This window comes from Corapipo altera, unplaced genomic scaffold (genome assembly GCF_003945725.1).
Source record: "Corapipo altera isolate COAL_440 unplaced genomic scaffold, ASM394572v1 55, whole genome shotgun sequence".
Taxonomy (NCBI): domain Eukaryota; kingdom Metazoa; phylum Chordata; class Aves; order Passeriformes; family Pipridae; genus Corapipo; species Corapipo altera.
In genome coordinates this window covers 6,629,376-6,647,885 of record NW_020884882.1, presented here as the reverse complement: position 1 = coordinate 6,647,885, position 18,510 = coordinate 6,629,376, and the positions used below count along the sequence as shown (strand labels likewise).

At 44.4% G+C, this 18,510-nt stretch overlaps 1 protein-coding gene across 4 annotated transcripts in view; it reads right to left on the bottom strand.

The window, feature by feature from the left end:
• Positions 1-419: 419 nt before the first annotated feature.
• The window catches only part of CHCHD6 (coiled-coil-helix-coiled-coil-helix domain containing 6), a 109,339-nt gene continuing 91,248 nt past the window's right edge, over positions 420-18,510 (bottom strand). For 2 of the 4 annotated variants that reach the window (XM_027640748.1, XM_027640751.1), the window contains 2 exons: positions 5,111-5,173; positions 420-966 (listed from right to left, as the gene is read on the bottom strand). In XM_027640748.1, coding sequence (XP_027496549.1) covers positions 5,129-5,173 — 45 coding nt within the window. In that variant the 3' untranslated portion in view covers positions 420-966; positions 5,111-5,128. Of the gene's footprint in view, positions 967-5,110; positions 5,174-10,253; positions 10,326-18,510 lie in introns of those variants that run through there. The other 2 variants (XM_027640749.1, XM_027640752.1) reach the window with 2 other exon arrangements.

Genomic DNA, 18,510 nt, shown 5'->3' with positions numbered 1-18,510 from the left:
CTCTAGGAGAATCAGATTCCAGATGTACCCAGCTTCCTCCATCCCTCACTCAGCAAGGAGAGGGCTCAACACAGAGCACAAGCCTGAAAGGGACAGTGGTTTATGGCAGACAAAGCAGGAACTGCAAACAAGAGCTGGTGAACAGAAAGATAACTTGGGTTCTGCATCCAGCAGGCAAAGGTTTTTTCACATGATTCTCCAGTTCCCTCCAGCCAGGACTTTGCACTCTTCCAAATACTTTCAAATAAGCCAAAGTCATTCAGCCCAGGACCAAAATGAACAAGTTTTGTGATTTATAAACTGTGACTTGAAATATTTCTATTCCTCACACTTGTTTGAAATTTTTGTTGGCATGGGCAGTAGGCAGAAAACAGCAATTTACAAACTCATGGGACTAAAAGTATCTCACAGCACACAGCGACCATTAAACACTTTATTGTTTAGGAGGGAACCCTGGAAGGGAAGGAACACGCCTGCTGGTGTGACCAATGGGAGCATGCTAGGAACAGTTAATCCTAACAAGCTAGTCAGGGTTACTTCCAAATACTTTGGACCCTTTTCCCCAGAGCAAACAGACAGGTAACAGCTCTTGAAACTCAGATGTAGGTTGGTGAAACCAAAATAGAACAGGGTGAACCAGGCTCATGGTAGGCAAGACCCCAAGCTACAAACTGTACTGGAAGCCCCTGGGATCAACACGATTCTTTACATTGCAAAACAATAAAAAGAAATTATAGCATCCCCCTCTCCTGGGACTCTTCTCCCAACTCCAGGAATGTCCAGCGAGACTGATACATGCAGGCAATTAGAAGAGGAATCATGTCACTGTCTTGGATCATGAAGGGCAGAAGGCACCGGTTTTGGTCAGTGTCTGTCCAGAAGGATGCTGGGGCTTCCAAGGGCATCTGTGGTCCCTGTCCTCTGCTCTTTGGCGGCTGATGTTTATCCAGAATTAACTAACAGCTCCTGGAGAAAAAAGGAGACAAAAGAAAGAGGCAGCAAGCTAGTTATGCAGCTGTTGACATTGGAATGTTCCCCTCAGAAATGAAAGAGTAGCATTGGCAGGGTGAAAATCCTACAGAAAAATCATCAGGTTTCACCTGCTGTAAAATGCAAGACACTCAAGGGGAGAGGACTGTAGAAGCAAGAAAGTAGCTCATGATATCAAAGGCGAGACTGATTCTATGAACAAGAATATATGGTCAGTTGCAATGATTAGGATTGTAAAACCAGTGGCCAACAGCAGGAGAGACTAGCCACAGTTCCAGGTAAGCCTTGGAGCAGCTAGGTTGCAGGAGTAAGTGTAGCTCCACACTCAGTCCTGCCCAGCAGGACACAGGAGCACTTTGATTAGCTGCCATCAAACATGCACACAGTACTCACTCATTCTGGAATAGGATCAACATAAGAGTGAGGACTAGAGAGGCGAGAAGAAGAAAGATGGGGACTCAGATTGACCTAACTCCTGACAGGTCTGACAGTCTTTATCCTATTAAGACCCAAGACCTCCCAAAATCCAAAGCAAAATCATGTCTGCTTTGTCCCCACAGAAACCTCCTAAGTGATACCTCTTCAGATCCTGCAGGTATCTGCATATGAGCTGTGAACTTCTGAGGGGTAGAAAAAAGAGGAGGCTTTCAGTATTTTTAGGATGGAGATTGCAAAGCCTGCTGTGGACTCTTCCTGGTTTTATCTTATCACTTCCATAAAGTCAAAGAAGTAAAAGCAACAATGCCATCAGCAGTGGATGAGAACACACTTGACACCAGCTACAACACCTCCAAGGATCTGAGATATCCTCAGTTGGATCCTACTTCAAAACCTGGGTAATCAGCTCTCCTGCACCAGCAATGGTATCGCTCTGTCAGCCAAGTCCTGCTACACAGAAACACAGAGGGGGAGCCCAGCAACACGTTGCTTTTTTCTCATGCTCTGGATATGTGCAGGTCTATTTGCAGAGCAGACAGTACTGATCCATGCTTACAGGACCCAGCTAATGCCAACTAGAGAAAGGCAACTGATCGGTTCACTGCATATGGTCTCACCACCCATTTTCACTAGGGCTGTATTTGAGCTCAGTTCTACTCTCCAGATATTTGCCTTTCTGAGGAGAAAAGCTGTGCTTTCTTCAATGCAAATCAGAATGGAGAACATCATAAAATAATGGTGCTGGCACACTTGGCACTGTCTGTCAGAGGGTGAGCATGTCCTTTGGGCTACTTCTGTATAGTAGGCTGGTATTGACTGATACATGGTCAATGTAGACTGAATATGCTGGCCTTGCATCTCCAAAGACAGCTCCATCTCTGACAACAATGAACCGGAAAAGCTTCAAAGGACTCAAGAATAAAGACAAAACTGTTTGCTACATTATTTAGACAAAGGTTATTCAGAAATCTGACAAATGAACCATCAATATTACTCCACTGACTCTAATTTCCCAGGTAATTTTTCTCATCATCAGTGGCTTAAAAGTCATGCACAGAGCAATACATTTTAAAAACTCCAGTAGCACTCACAGAAATTGTAACGAGTGAAGCAGTAACAACTCCCGATCAATTTTGCAATAAAGTAATTTGTTATATTCACACTGTAACACTTCAGTAAAGTATCCAGGAATGCTACATTTTGTGAAAAAAACCCCACTCCTGTGGTCGCTCTGTGGTCAACCCTTATGGAAGACAGCAAAACCTTTTCTTTTTTAAAGTAATTTTAAAGAATATCATAGTTAGGCAATTTCGTGTTCAAAATCATAACTACATATTTCAACCTGGTCTAGTGGAAGGTGTCCCTGCCCGTGGCAGGGGGGTTGGAACTAGACGATCTTTAGTGTCCCTTCCAATCCAAGCCATTTTATGATCCTTTGATATTTTGAATTTCAGAAGAAAATGCAAACAGCCAGCTTTTAACCTCAATCAATTCCTTCCAGCCTAACCTACCCACATACCAGGGATGCACTGAGCTGTAGGGTCACAAACATTCCTTGTGCAAAAACATCAGGGTCCATCTTGCTCTGGATGACTAAACTTCCTCAAAATCTTTTGCACAGTGAGCACTGGACCCAGAACTGATGGGCTGCCAGACACCAATTTCCTGCAGTGCAGCTCTCGCCAAGGGAAGCTTCCGTGAACAGAGGATGCAGGTAACGACACCGTCAATCAGCCCACACTGCTCCCAGCAGAGGCCTAAGACAATTACATCTAAGAGCAGCCTGTGCTGGATGGAGCAACTAATTAATGTCCTCTCCCTCATCAGGGACACGAACTGCTTGTGATGGTTAGAGAGCTGGCATTTTTTGGGAATTGAAGCACTCCCAGTACACAACAGCCTGCGCAGAGGGACAACTTCCCCAGTCGTTTCAGACATTCCTCCTCAGATGCCAATCCAGATCTGGCATCATCTGCCACACCAGTGCAGGCCTCTACCATCCCGAACCCTCTGACATGGCTAAGGTTGAACTTACCACAAAAGTGAGACCAGAGTTGGTCGCTGTGAATCTGTTCTCCTCTGGATCCCCTGCAGCACGTGCCGTGCAGTACAGACCCCATTAACAGTGAACAGTTCTGGAGGTCTCCTGACAGCTCCTGCACTGTCACACACCCACTGCACACCGCACAGTGGAAGCTCTGCAGGCCCTGTGGTCTGTTAGCCCATCATGTCTACGCTAGTCAGAATACACACAGAATTGTTCCTAGGCCATCAGTTTATAAACCTATGGCTAACTACTTTACAGCGCACAGTTCCGTGCCTCACACGCTGTGCAGCAGCATGGAAGGACACTGTATCTCTAACACTAAACCCTCTCTTTGCTAAGCTAACTATTTACCCTCACATTTAAATTCCACCTAGCATTGTAACCATGTCAATATAGATTTGGCACTTCTTCATTTTCTTCCAACGTGGAACCCTCCCTGCAAGATGCTACCAGGTTAGTACAACACTTACCTTGAGCAGAAGGAGCCAGGAAAGGGAAGGAGAAACCTTACCTCTCCTCCGTGCCCTTATCATTGCATATGCACCAGTCAAGTTGTATATGCAACATATTCAGGCAGTTTGCAATCACAAGCTCTTCTCACATGGCAAGATACTTCCAACAAATGGAGTTGAGGTTCAGCCTGAAAAAGTTTGGTGACTCCTCACAAAATAACTGCCCCACAGCTGGCATTAGCTGGTCTCTGCAGCAGTCTTAGCAGAACAAGTCAGGAGATATCAGCCTTGGAGACTGCACTGCACACTCACTAACAAGAGGGGACAGTGCCCTTCTTGCATGAGGAGGGTAGGTTATTTTTAATGCCACTACCAATGCAGTGCAGACAGACACCAGGTTCCAGTCTCGATGGGCTCCAGACCAGCACCTCTACATGTGAATACAGTGTCCATATCAAGGCAAATTCCTTGGTAGCAGAAATAGGAAGGGGAATCTGTTCAGTCCTGACAGCAAGTCCAGCTGAAGGGCATGCAGCACTTGTTTTCCTCCATGCCTCTCCCAGCAAACGGGACCTTGAGCCACTAACTCATGCTCTTCCACCACTGTGAGACTCTGCTTGGGAACTAACAGTGGCAAAAATCGCTGGCTGCTCAGCTGACAGAGCCTGCCACTTCACAGTCCCTGTGGGGAAGCCAGTAGCTTTCCAGTTCTGGTTCCAGTAGAGTGAGGAGAAAGGGCTGAGCTCTGCAAATAGATTTGCTCCACAAATCTCACCCCTGCCGAGAAGGGAGTCCAGTCAATGCCCAACACGGTCCTTGTCCTCTAACAGAGAGAAGTTTCAGCAAGATTTTCTAAGGCACAGCTCTCTTGTCTTTTTCCTGTTCCTTTTTTCCCAGTCTGCATCCCAGTGCAGAAGCTCAGGGCTGCCTGGAGAGTCCACAGCATCTTTTCTGCCTCCCCCAGTCACTGGTCAGCTCTGTGCCTCAGCTCTCGGTCTCGCCGGAGGCTCACAGCCAGTAGAGGAATCTCCCTCTTGAAAGGCCAGACCCCGAAGAACTTCCTCCCTCAGTGTTTGCCAGAGACGATGTTTGCCAAGCCTCAGCTGCGTTAAGACATATTTATTTAACCAGCCTTTAGTCTCACAGGGCAAATCCTGCAAGTTTCCTCCAGTATGTGCCTTACCTTTGTTCTAACATCCCTTTAAGCAGTTGCACCACGGCGCTCACACATATGGGCGCTGTATACCTATGAAGAAATCAGAAAGCAGATCCCCATGATAAATGACTCGGTGCATTTGAAGTGTCAGTGACAAAGTAGAAATTAATCTCCATAGTTCCTAGTTCTCTGCTGTGTGCAGGCAGCTCTCAACACCAGAATACCTGTTGGTGCACAGCAGATCTCAGCAATGTGACTGCACAACTTTTTCATCTCAGTTAGTGTGGAAAGAGGCACTAATGAAACACAAAAATCCTGACCTGTCCTAAGATGGGTGTTCAAGGCCTTTGCGCTGGATGAGGCATTTGTTGTGGGGCTATTAGCTCCCCAAACTGCTGCAAGGGACATTTGAGTCACTTTGGTTTGATGTATGCTGTAGGTATTTTTTGGTTATGTGCAATTTGTTCTGTTACACTCAGGGTATTGGCTATTTTGTGGAGCAGCTGAGCTGACTAATGGATCACAGCACTTCTGTGCCATATAGTTATTGCACAGAAAAGCCTCTCTGTCTCTCTCATCCTTCAGGAGTCCAACGGTTACTGTCCTTGGGACTGGAATAAGGAGGGGCAGGAGCATGCCTGGCAGCAACAAAAAGCATGAATTCAAAAAGCTATGAAGAGAGTTTTGTTTTCCCTCTTCCCTGTACTGGTGTTAATAGATTTGCAAAGCAGAGAAGTTCACCCAATGACTTCTTGGCTACTTCCCCAGATGGTGTCTTCAAAGCTGCCTTGACAACAGAAAAGACGCCTTTCAAAACACTCACCAGACGCATTGTCAGAACACCCCGGAAAGTGCTTTCACGTGGAAGTCCTCTGGTCTACATACCCCAACAACAGAATGCAAGGAACAGAAACAGTCTTTCTGGTTTCCTCCTCCCTTTTCTTCCACTCACAAGAGCCGACGCTGTTTGCTTTGCCCTGCCTTGACACCTCCCCATAGCTCTGCATCACCCGAATACGAAGTTATTTACCAGCACAACTAATCTCCAGCTGTTCTGAGACTCACCTGTTTGTTCATGCATTATAACATTGATTTCCTCCAGACAATTGTTCTGATCATTGTTCTAACTCGCAGAGAGCTCCTGTCATTAGCCTTGCTTAACAGGAAATATTTTGCCACTGACTGAGCAGCTCTGCAGTTACAAGACCGCAGGAAAAATCATCCCAGCTGGGGGGTTGCATCTCCCTGCTGAGTCGGTAGCCCCAGACGTCACAGTGGGCTCAGTGCTTTTGATTTTGGACATGCACTAAAAAATACCAGGGCCAGGAGGAACAAACACGGCTCTACAAAGGGCCATTGCTGAAAGAATGGCTGTTAATTAATCCACATACAAAGTGAGGGCAGCCGTTTTTGTTCAATCAATGTTAATTGCATTTAATCTCATGCTTGCCATTAAGAAAAGCCACCAGGCCAGGCTGATGTTGCCACTGCTTGACATGTAGATTCCACCCACGTTTGGGAGGCAAGGCAGGAGGAGGAAAGTAATGGAAAGAAAGGAAATAACCCTTCCTCATCCCTTCTGCATCACTGCACAATTTCATCGGGTCTGTTCCATTATTTAAACAATTTTTGTTTTCCAATACATTACAGAAGAGCTCAAAGGATGAAAATCAGACATGGAGCATTTCACTACTAGTTATTCTTGCTCTCCTGGGTATCAGCTTGCAGCTTTGCTAACCTGCACAGCCTGGGCTATTGTTTTTCTGTATATATAACTGAAATACAGAAAATCGCTTATGTGAAGTGGTGTTTGCTTTTTAGTCTGGGCTCATCCCAACAGACCTGCCAGTGCCCCTCAATATGACCTACAACTGCTGACTGCCACCTTCCATCAGCTCTGACGAAGCCTTTCTCCTCACCTCACTACTGAGCACAACCCCAGCACACGTCAAAGCATGCTGGTCTGTCTTTCTCTGACATCTTATAACACAAAGTAGCATTTGCTATTAAACAACCTCTGACCAAATCTGCCTTGTAAGACAGCATGTTTTTGAAGCCTGAACTTCCCAGGACCACTAGTACATCCACCAGTGATCTGGGGACTGTGCCACTATCTGCCCAGCCACCTGCTTGGGATATGGGAACAATTCTCTTGCTTCTGCAGGAATCAAGCCTGGGGGCAGAGAGGCAGCTCTTGTAGCACTGGAAGCCCAAGGTGGCAGACTTCACAACTTCTGGCTTATTGCTTCTGCAAGTGCATTGCGTTTTTCCAAATCAGTATCAACAACAATAATAATCAAGACCGGGCTCTGTCGGTGCCTTTCCCCTGTGGCAACACACAACACTTGCCCAAAGCCAGTGCTGCAGTTTATCATAGATTTTCCTTATCCCTCGACAAGCGTTAGTCCCATTGCCTCTCACCGCATAAAATGGACATATCACAAGTGCCATGAAGGACTGGCTGAGTTTTAAGTGCTCTGAAATGGCTCCACTAGACTTGGTCAAGATTGCTTTAAAATCATTTCCCATTAGGACTGTGACCCTCTCTCTTTACAGCCAGCATAATGACTCTACCTCAGGGGAAGATAATTACATCCCACTATCTATACACATCAGGAAGTGTATGCTACAAACACTACCATGCCTTTCTGGAACAAGAGAGAGAAAGTAATGCAGGAGGAGAAAGGGGTAACACTGAATGCCCCTCCATCCTGCAACTGGAGTCACCCTGAGTGTTTTGCGAGCTCATGAATCAGCCCCTGGGAGGGATAAAGGGATCCAGAAGGCACAGAGTGTTTCTAAAGCAGAACAATGACAACTTGTACAAATCCAGCTCTGGTCTTGTGAGGATTAAAATGAACTTCACCCAACTGTGAATATCCGTTTCCAGAGCCAAAAGGAATGGAAAACCACTTACTGATGCAACAGCATTTCATTATTTCCAACCCTAAGCCCAACGCTTCCAAAAATTAAGCACAGGCAACAGTAGTATTATTGCTGGGGGACAGTGGCTGCAGGAGTTTAACTGCTACACTGCCAAGCCATGCTCATGAAACGCTAGACACAAATACATGCAACTTCTCCATACTGTCATTCCTGCTCTTGCTATCAGCCTCCAGGATAATCAGTGGGAAAATAAAAGGAAAAAAATAACTCCAGAAGCCAAGAGACTTTGGATTAAGTTGTATAAATGACCTGTTACCTCCTTACACGAGGAAGAAAGAAATGCAATAAATACCTGCAAAGCCATTTCAGTATCTTGGATTAAATGGATTACAGAAATGGAAAGTACATGATGCAAGATGTTATAAAACAAGATGCCAGGGAAGTGCAAGAATTTGAATCAGGCTGGCAAATGATCCCTGTAGACTATTGAGGAAAATTAATAGAGAGAAGGGGTAGAGAAAGGACATAGTAAGAAGACTGACTGATTAACACTGTTGTTAGGACATATAAATTCAGGATGTCAGACTTCCTCTTAAATCTACTTCAGTCCTGGAATAAAAATAACAAATCCTATAGTGTTAAAAAGCACTGGAAGTAGAAAATGCCAAGCCTCATTTCAGGATAGGTTTCCCCTGTGCATCCCTCAAGATTGAAGTTTGTGACTTTAATTATTCCTGGAACATTGTGTATATAGGGATTCAATGCAGGGATTACTAGCGGGATCCTTGTTATAAGTGCCACTTCTCAAACAAATTACACTTCACTGGATGTCAGTAACATACACAAGAAAACAAATTAGATAAAGGCAGCAGGATGGCAAGATACAGGCCCAGTGCAAGGGAATTTCACAAGGTCACCCAGAAAAATAAAGGTGCTTAGAGTATAAACTCCTAGAACATTTCTAATTCCACAGCACATTAAAGCTTCTTGTGACCCAGACACAAAACACCTCCAATACACCAGTGACTCCATACAACCTGAGACCAAGCCTAGCTGAGACATGGTTTGTTGTGAAGAAATGCCATCAGGGTGGGGGTGGAGGAAACAAGAGACAGGAGATAGAAGGAGCAACTCCAGTTGTCCTCCCAACTCCAAGGGATCATCGCATCCATTGACTGTTCACAGCTACACATAGACAGATGGCAGAAGCCAGGGAGAGAGGATGTAATTTTGTTTGGAAGCAAATACAGCAGCTCCTTGGCTGCAGGGCTTCTTCACAAGCTGATTCCAGTTTTACATACTGCATTTTGCCTTTCCAGATCTCATCCCGGAATGTATTACTAACCTGCACTAGTCTTAAAGAGCATGTCTTTAACTCCAGAAATTTTCAAGAGGATAGAAACAAAGGAAAGTCCAGTCCTCGGGTAAAGTATAAAGAACTGCTGAAAATGCTTCACAACACCTCAGCTATGGCACTGTGCTCCGAGATGGGACCTCAGCAGTGGTTGTTAAACTCTCATCCTGCGGATTTTACCAGCTGCTTCCCAGTGTTACTAAACCCTCAGTTTTCCCATGCTACAGGAAGGTCACCACTGCCTGGAGGGCATGAGACAATTCTAGGCTCCGTTGTCAGTCACTTCCCAAATTCTCCCAGCAGCTGTAGATAAATTCTCATCTCAGTTTCCCTTTCTGTACCTAAGAGTAATACTACTTACCAACCACACAGAGGTATGATAATTATTCACCAGGAGAAGATCCTCAAGAAATGCAAAAATTCATTCTCCTCCATTCCTCTGTACAATTTGCATTTAGGCTTCAGTGGAAATCTATTGCTTTATCTTGTCCCTTTCTGTCTTGCTTTAGCAGGCTCCTGCTCTGGATAAAGAGAATTCTTCTTCAGGTCAGCATATCATGTCCACATTTAAGGTATGGCTCACCCCTGTTTAGTCCAGCTTTATACATCAAGCACAGAGGCAGGCAGAGACTTCTCCAGATATCCTTTTTCTATGCCTAATTCTATTTTTGCTCAGTGATTCAGTGAAATTTTGCTCAGTGAAATTCCACGCAGAAGTATTATGAGCTTGACTGGCTTTATTTGTTTAACACTTCACATTTTCATTAAGCTGTTGCTACTCGGCAGCCAGTAATTTTATTTGTGTGATAGCTGTATTCATCTCGCCCGTATGGGTGTAGATGTCGCTCTCCTTTTCTTCTGGCTGAAGAGGCAAAAATCAGCAATGATAGAGCCAAGAGAAAACTGGGAATTCTCAGGTCTGTTTGCAGATAGATGTGGGATATAACTTCTACCTGTTTTTGTGAAACACCTCCCAAAGACTATAGGCACCTACAGGTAAAACTAAAAAGAGAAAGAAAAAATTGTTTTGGCAGACTATCTCCACTGCCCAGGTAACAAACCAGAAACTAAAATCTATTTCAGCAGAGTCAGCCCGTTTGACTCAGCACTGAACTCTTCTGCACCACAAGCTTATTGCTGACTGAGCATTTACAGTATTTGAGTATCAGATTTTAAAGAATTAATTATATGTCTAACTTTTCCTATCTTTGAGTATCTTGAAATATCTGGTCCCAGGAGTTGCAAGATCCGATTAGATCACAAGAAAAAGAAGTCTGGTTGGCTGGCCCCCACCAAGCCCCAATTAGACAATCCTGTATCAAGTTCAGGCAACCAGACAGAGAACTAACAGCCCTTTTGAAATGTTAATGACCTGAACGGAGACAGTCAAATGACTCAGCCGCACCTCTTGCATAGAGGTTTCAGAAGTCACCCAAGAAATCCCAAACATTTCACTGTGCCACTCCCCTTTTACAAGATCAAGGAGAATGGGAAGCACTGGGTAGGGAATCTGCAGTCTGGGTTGGAGAATGTTGGGTGCCCGCCGGGCACAACACAAGTACCAGAACGGAGAGGCTGCGGACAGATTGGGAGGCCACGGAGACATTGGGTTATGTGATTAGATGGGGCTGCCCAACCACAGGCACACCCAGCAGCACCTCTGTGAAGCTGCAAGCTCAGGTACCATCGAAGTCAGCCCCTCAGCAAGAAGGATCTGTTCTGAGTAGCTGCCCACCAGCGCCCAACACAGGCACATAAGATGCTCTACAACCTGAAACGTGGATCTGAGCAAACAAAGGGAGAATGGTGAGCACTAGGAGACGCATCTTGATTTCTCAGTGTCTCCTCCTTCATAAATTCCAAATCCTTCTTTCAAGATTAAAAACCTTTACCAAGTGAAAAACAAGCTCAGCATTTCTCTAGCTCAGTCCTGTCCCTTTCCGTCCTCAGAGGACGCACTGGTAGAATACCAGATGCTGGAATAAGACACAAAAGCCTTCTAAATAATTATCTCCTATCGCCTCCTCCGCAAATTTATAGTTCTGCATCTGTGTCAGGACAGAGACCTGCTTCCATCTGTCTAAAACACATTCTTTACAGAGGACCTAAAGGTGGAATGTTTAATAGGAGCATTTGAAAACATATTAAGAGACTGGAAAAGAAAACGACAGGTTTTAAGTGTGCTGTTCACTTTTCTTGTGGATGTTGCTCAAGTAGAGGGGGAGCTTCTATATTTTTTTATAATATGACAAATGATGCTGGTCCCATCTTGTAATTTCCCTCACTGTGCAGCATGTCTGTTCATGATAGATACCAGTGCAGCTGCTTAGGTGCCCGTTTATCTGCTTGAAAAGTATTGTCTATTTGGAACCAACTCATCCTAAAACAGCAGCCCCAGAGGGTGAGAGAGAAAAAAAGGGAGGGAGGAAGAGACGAGGGAGCTCTGGACTGGGAACACATTCATGCTTCTCCTACAAAGGTTCTAGTAAAAAGCAAGCATCATATTTAGTTTCAGCTACATCCTCTCTTCCTCCCTCCTCGACCATTCTTTTCTACTGTCACTCAACAGCTCTTTACACTCTCTTCCCACAAAGACCTTACCACTAACACGCGTTTCATTTCACATTTGCAACCTGTGGAAACAAAGCAAGCCCACAGCTGCCTTCTGCAAATCTGTGCCAGCACAGAGGAGCCTTCAGGTCCCAACCTGAACAATGTGCAGTTTAAGACAGGTAACATTTAAAATAAAACCAAAACACACAAAGGAAGGAAAAAGAGAGAGAGAAGGGAAGGGAGAAAGAGAAGGACAAAAAAAAAAAAAAAATCAAAGGGTATTTATATTTTGTGTTTAAAGCAACTTTAAGCAGGAACTTGCCAATTTTCTGTAACCAGGATTAGAACAGAACAAACTTAAATACTTCGTCCTTCTGCAAAGCCCTCTGAGCTGAATTTCACTCTACCAAAATGGCCAATATAGAAAGAAGCTCATAAATCCCTCTGACGTAAGTAACTTCACATTACTCTTGGGGAAACAGAGGCAGAGACAGATTCATTAATCCAAGTAAATGAATCTGTGAAGCAGTCTAGATTTCTGAATCCTCATAATGTCCCACACAAGAAACAGCACCCAGGGCCCAGCAATTTCCATGCCATGCTGCCTGGCAGAAGCAAAGCAAGAGACCTGAGCAGATGAGAATGTTTTCAGAAAGGTAAAGTACCTGCCTGAGCCATGTAGCAAAAAACATGTTTTACTACTATAAAACATCTCCCACCATTTCACTCATTGCATCTTTAATGCAAAAGACCAAGGTCACATCTGTAAGATGCTGCCTCAGAAACCTGCTGAGTAGCAGAGAGCTGCACAACCTGTCTGAACAGGTGGGTACATATTCCTGTGGCTCAGCACTGCCAAGGTTAGCCTGATGGTAATACTCAAGGCTAGCAAGGTTAGGGCTGGTTTGATATGTCATCATTATTCTGCAGCCTGGGCATATCCTGAGAGGATCTTGCTACAAGCTGGTACTCTGCCTCCAGCTTATCAAATACAACTTCCATCTGTGTGCAGGGAAAACCTGGGTCTTATAAAGCTGTTTAGGTAGTTAGATGTACAAAAGAACTTTATAAGACATTTATGTTAAAGAATCGTTAGAACCAGCACTGAATTGAAGACTTGATTTTTAAGATAAGGAACTGTTCATTAAAAAAATCTTTCTTTTTTGTGGGGTGGGGTTTTCTTTGTTTTAAAAATAATAAAATTCCACATGTAAGATGGTGTCAGTAGAGCTTAAATTGTGTAAGGTAGTTGTCATTACTGTGACTTAAAATTGAGACTTGCATTCAGGAAGCTCAATACTTATTGTCTCCCAAAATTTAATTTCACAGAAAGACTGGCTGCTTCCGGAAGGCAGAAGGCTAATCCCACCCTCTCTTTTCCACAGTCAGTTCCCAGCTACCTTCTCACATGTAAATGGTCCCAAGTCAATCTGCTGACAGCTACCAAAGCACCAACCCAGATGATGCTGACCAAAGGCCTCCAAGCTCAGAATTATGCAAACCAAGCCTGCCCCCACTGATGCCAGCCTGGAAAGAAAACAGGTGTGCAAGCACACATACCCCCCAGCTCACCCAGCACGGGGAGGGGCAGGTTGGTCACTTGATTTGCAGGCAGCTTTTCCATTTGTGCCTCTTTACTTACTGCAGCGTTTGAGCAGCCAACCTGCTCCCCTTTCATCTGCTCTGTGGTGGCCATTTCTCCAGAGCTGCCCATCATTTCCTTATCAGGCAGTAAAAATGTAGGATCACTAGAGACACAGCTCAGATTGCTGAGATTTCACTCTCTCAGCAGGTTGTAAATGCCCCTATAATGTTGGCTTTTTAAATCTTGTGTTATTATTACCCGCGGCTGCCATTCAGTCTGCAGAGAATAAAGCGCCCAGGCTTTCAGGACCCACACAATGGCTCTGTGCATTTGCCAGTGGTTGGACAAACAATACCTCTGTGTTTCAGCTTTATTGGAAACCTTTCTGTTGTGGGAGTCTGACTGCATGTGTCCCTCCGCTCAGGCAACGCAGAGGTGCGAGCGGGTGCCTACAAATTCATCGGTGATTTCAGGAGCACGTGCCTCGGCTACTGCCTTTAGAACCAACACGAAAGCGTGCAGGCAGCTGCATGTTGCTGTGAGCCTATGAAAGACAGAGATAGAGACCTGCAGAGCCAGTTGGCCCCTCTATACATCAGCCAAGGAGTCTGAAGCTCCAACAGGGCCCCTCTGTGAATAATTACGTTCATCTTTGCGTAAACGGTGTTGCCGGCTCCGAGGGAAGTGTGATGATATATGACATAATTGTGAAAATGCCAAAGCAACACTACCCTGAATCACGTACTTACAGAAAATCTTGGCTTCCACTTGAAACTAAAGAGCCTGAGATTGCCCTGTTTTAAAGAAAGGCTTGAAAAGCGGAACAACTGGAAAAGCACAAATAAGAATGCAAACAAAATTTGAAAAATGCAGGGCTCTTCTAATTCGGGGGGACTGATTGTTTTGGTCAGTTCATTATTGCTTGCAGGGGATACTGCAGATATGTGAACTCTTACAGAGCTGCAAATATCCCTTCACTCAAGAAAACAAGCCGTGCTGCACACTCTTCACATATTGAAAACCCAAGAGAAAAGTCAGAAACTCCCCCAAAACCACAAGGTTGACTTGTAAAACTGTTTAGAAATGCATGGGGGTTATTTCATTTGTCTTCTGGTTTTAAGCAACTGAGTCACGTTCTCATACAACTGCTGTCTAGGCAGGAGGGTTAGATTATTTTACTTTATTCCTTCCGTTTTTATTTTTTCAGTAAAAACACAGAACTAAGATTCTCATGTACTTGTAAAACTTCAGGTACAACTCCACAAAACTAGGGCAATAGAAAACATGCCAGATATTTCAAGGCTTGGCAACAGTGAGCCTGCCTGTCTCTCTGTGGCAGGAGGAATGTCTGTCTGTCTAAGCCAATGTTTCCGAGTAAGAATGTCTCATCCCGATAGCCCGTGTACATATAAAACACCTATGCTGTCAGCATTCCAGGAAGAGACCTTGACATTTTGCAGAAAACCACAAGCCCCCCCCCCCCCCCGTCTCCCCTGAATAGCAGCAGAAGGCAGAAAAACCTGGTAGATCTGAAAATGTAAGAATCAGGTGCTGCCTTCAGCAAGGATTAAAGTTAAAATGGAAGAGGCAGTGGAGAAATGAGCCCAGCCAAGTCACTGGAATTGGTGTGCCAAGAAACCGACTTCCAGGTTTCCCAGTCCCATGTCCACAGCTGGCCTGTCCCACTCTCTCTCCTGTGAGCCAAGAGAAGAGATACTTTGAAGGGGAGGAAACTGAGGCTCTGCTATCTTAAAAGGAACAAAAAGAAGGTGAATGGTTTCAGCAGATATTGTATTATTGTTGTGATATTATGTGCCTAATGTACCTGGAGAGATAAACTGCAACCCACACTGAGCTCTAACCTTACAGCAACCAGGCTGGCACTGGCAGATGAGCTCTGCTCTCTGTGGACGGAGTAACGGGATTGCAATGCTCTCTTCCCAAAGAGTAATGAGGTGCCCAGAGAGCCTGCCGAGGTGTCAGAGAAACGGATGCTGACAGACCCTTTGCAGGCCAAAGACAGATTAAGAATAACACAATACCAGCATAACAGCACCTTATCAACAGTTTTGCGAGTGCTAAGAAGTGAAGTTGAGAGAAGGCTGTGACACCTGTCTGCATCACAGCCCTGCTATTACTGCCTTCCGACTTCCCACACAATCCAAGTGTCCAAATGGCTTTGAAGCAAGGAACAGAAAGACAGGAAGGTGAATCCGAACTCCAATCAGATGTCTGAAGAGACGGTATGAATACCTTACATTTCAGTAACACTTCTCATCCATAACGAATCCGAGACATCCATTCAACCTCAACACTCCAAACCACAGAAGTAATATCTGCCCAGGTAGAGATGGGCAAACAAACACAAGTTAAATGACTGCTCAAGGTCGCCCAAGGACTACGAGAGACACACACGTCTAGCAAGTAGATTACTCTTCCCTTTTGAAAGGCACACAGACACACACACGCACGCACAGGGGATTGAAACTGCTTAGCCAGGTGTGGAGCCTGCTGTGATCAACACAGCTTCACTGAGCAGTGACTCCTCTCACTGCTGTTTCACCGGTGCTAAAATGTAAAAAAGCAAACCTTTATAACAAAATTCATTCAAACAGATGCAAATAGGGATGGGGATTTTGCATCTGGGCTAAGTTGCTACAATCTACACATCTTATTTGTTTGCTAGTTATTAAATTACCCACAAGCCATCAACAATTCAAGTCTCTCTCTGAGAGGCAGAGATTAACTAGGAATTGCTATGCAGAAATGCTGCTCATCTCTCTCTCTAGCGAGATCAGCCTCATGATGAGTTGCGGACATTTGGGAACAAAGGTGAGCTTTCCTGCAATAAATGAGAGGCACAGAAAGATGGGAAAATGCTGCTACAGGGAGAAGAGGATTTGCAAGGCAAGAATCTATCAGGAATGGCTTCACACACACACGGCAAGCCACGGAGTGAGATCAAACACACCCGTGTATCTGGAGCACAGGAAGCCCCACTTCTGTCCAAGAACTAATGCAAATGAGATTTTTCAGTGAAAGACAATGAAGACAGTATGTAAATATTAATTTAACAATCTAGTTGACAAAGCCTCAGCTGATCTATAAATAGCTGGTTTATTAGCAGGTGATGCTGAAGGCAGCTATCCTGGCTCCATTTCCCACAATCCCCTGTGCCATCTTGTTTTTATTGACCCAGGAGACACAAGGACTCTTAACCGTATGCAGCTCGCTCCTCCACCACTACCTGCAGAGTAGCTACAAACACTTGACAACACAATACATATTTATCAAGGCCCTTACACAACAAGGATCCTGCAGCACTACGCACACAATGGCTCCCAGTGCTCAATTAAAGAGAGTAAATGGTTTAGAAAAATAGAAAAATCGTGCAGCCTTGCTTTTAAACAGGAGGAGCTGGTCAACTCAGGTGCCATCAGGCATTTAGGGAATGATTGACATGGAGCCAGAGCAAAGCATTGCCTGTCTGCATTTACACCATGCACTTGGCAAACTGAGAAGCCAGGACAGTTACCTTTAGTAACTCTAGGCCACCAAAGAAGCATTTTGCCATGTCAAAACAAAATGTCAAAATCCTGATCTCTTTATGCAGTTTCATTTCATCAGGAATTATTATTTTATAGTACATAATAAATCTTACAACTCTTTCCCACCTCTTCAAGCCGCACACACAGGAATCCCTTCTTTCACACAGGCATGAGACAGCTATTTAACAGCAGACAGCAACAGAGTTTAGGGCCAGCAAGCAAGAATATTGCCTCCTGGTAAAATTGCTGTGGCATTTGGAGCAACATAACAAAACCTTCCTGACTGCAGTATGGTCAGCATCCATGGAAACCACATGAATTATGTTTTAGGCTATTCATGTGGATTTATATATTCTCTATAAGTATTTTAAAGCTTCAGTCTTCCTCTTGCTGCAAAGAACAGTGACAACATACTTGACAAGTTGGGCTTGATTGAATTAGAGGCAGATTGAATTAGAGGAACAGAATAGACTTTGTTATCCCCCTTCCCACTTGCTTCAAGTTTCTAAAGAAACCTTCCGAACACAAGAAGTTACTATGTCTCTCCCAGCCATATGATAAGCAGAAATAAATAATTAAAATCACACAATCAACACTTTTTTTCCCCATAAGGTCCATCATATTCTTACAGCTTGTACAGTGCAGGCTCCAGAGTTTTATCCTGACAGGGAACCCACTGTGCTGGGCACTGCACCAACCCCGGCAAAGGCAGAGCCTGCTCGTGACTGGGAAGCCTACGCTGCAGTCGGAGCGTGCATGGAGGCAAACTGGAGCTTTGCCAGCAAAGAGCCCTGGTACATACCCTGCCCCACTCTTGCACTCTCACTTCTCAATGCTGCCCACTTGATGAGGTGATAAGAGTTTCCAGAATTCAGACTCATTCTGCCGCAGCTCAGAAGGTACCTTCCAAACAATCACAGTGATCTGCGCCAACAGCAGTAAGGTTCCCTATGGAGTCGGGTTTGGACAAAGGACTGCTCCTTCATCTGTCGCAGCAATAAACCTTACAAATTTCTTCTTTTAAAGGCTTTAAACAAAAGAATTAAACTGATATTTATATGATTGCAATCCTGTGATGGTCTTGCAGTTTGCTTTTAAGACCACCAGGGACTGTGGGAAGGAAACTTTTGTAATAAAGTTCACTTACTAACCTGTCTTTTGTGAGTGGACGTACTTCTGTTTTCCAATATTTACAGAAATAAGATAGAGAAGCTTGACTTGGCAGAATAGAAACTTAAACCATGCTCAGAAACCCTGCAGAATTTAGCAAGGGAAGTGATACATGTTTCCAAATTGATTACAAATAAAGAAATCAGTAATTCTCACTAATCAACTAGGAAAAAATAGTATAATAATAGATTTGCAATCATCTTCACTATATTATTTACTCCAGTAAAACTGTCATAAATCTAATCACAATAGACACATGCAGCACTGAGGAAACACTGAAACATTTTACATAGTTCAGTAAATGTAAGAAGCTGCAACAAGGTGTCAAAAC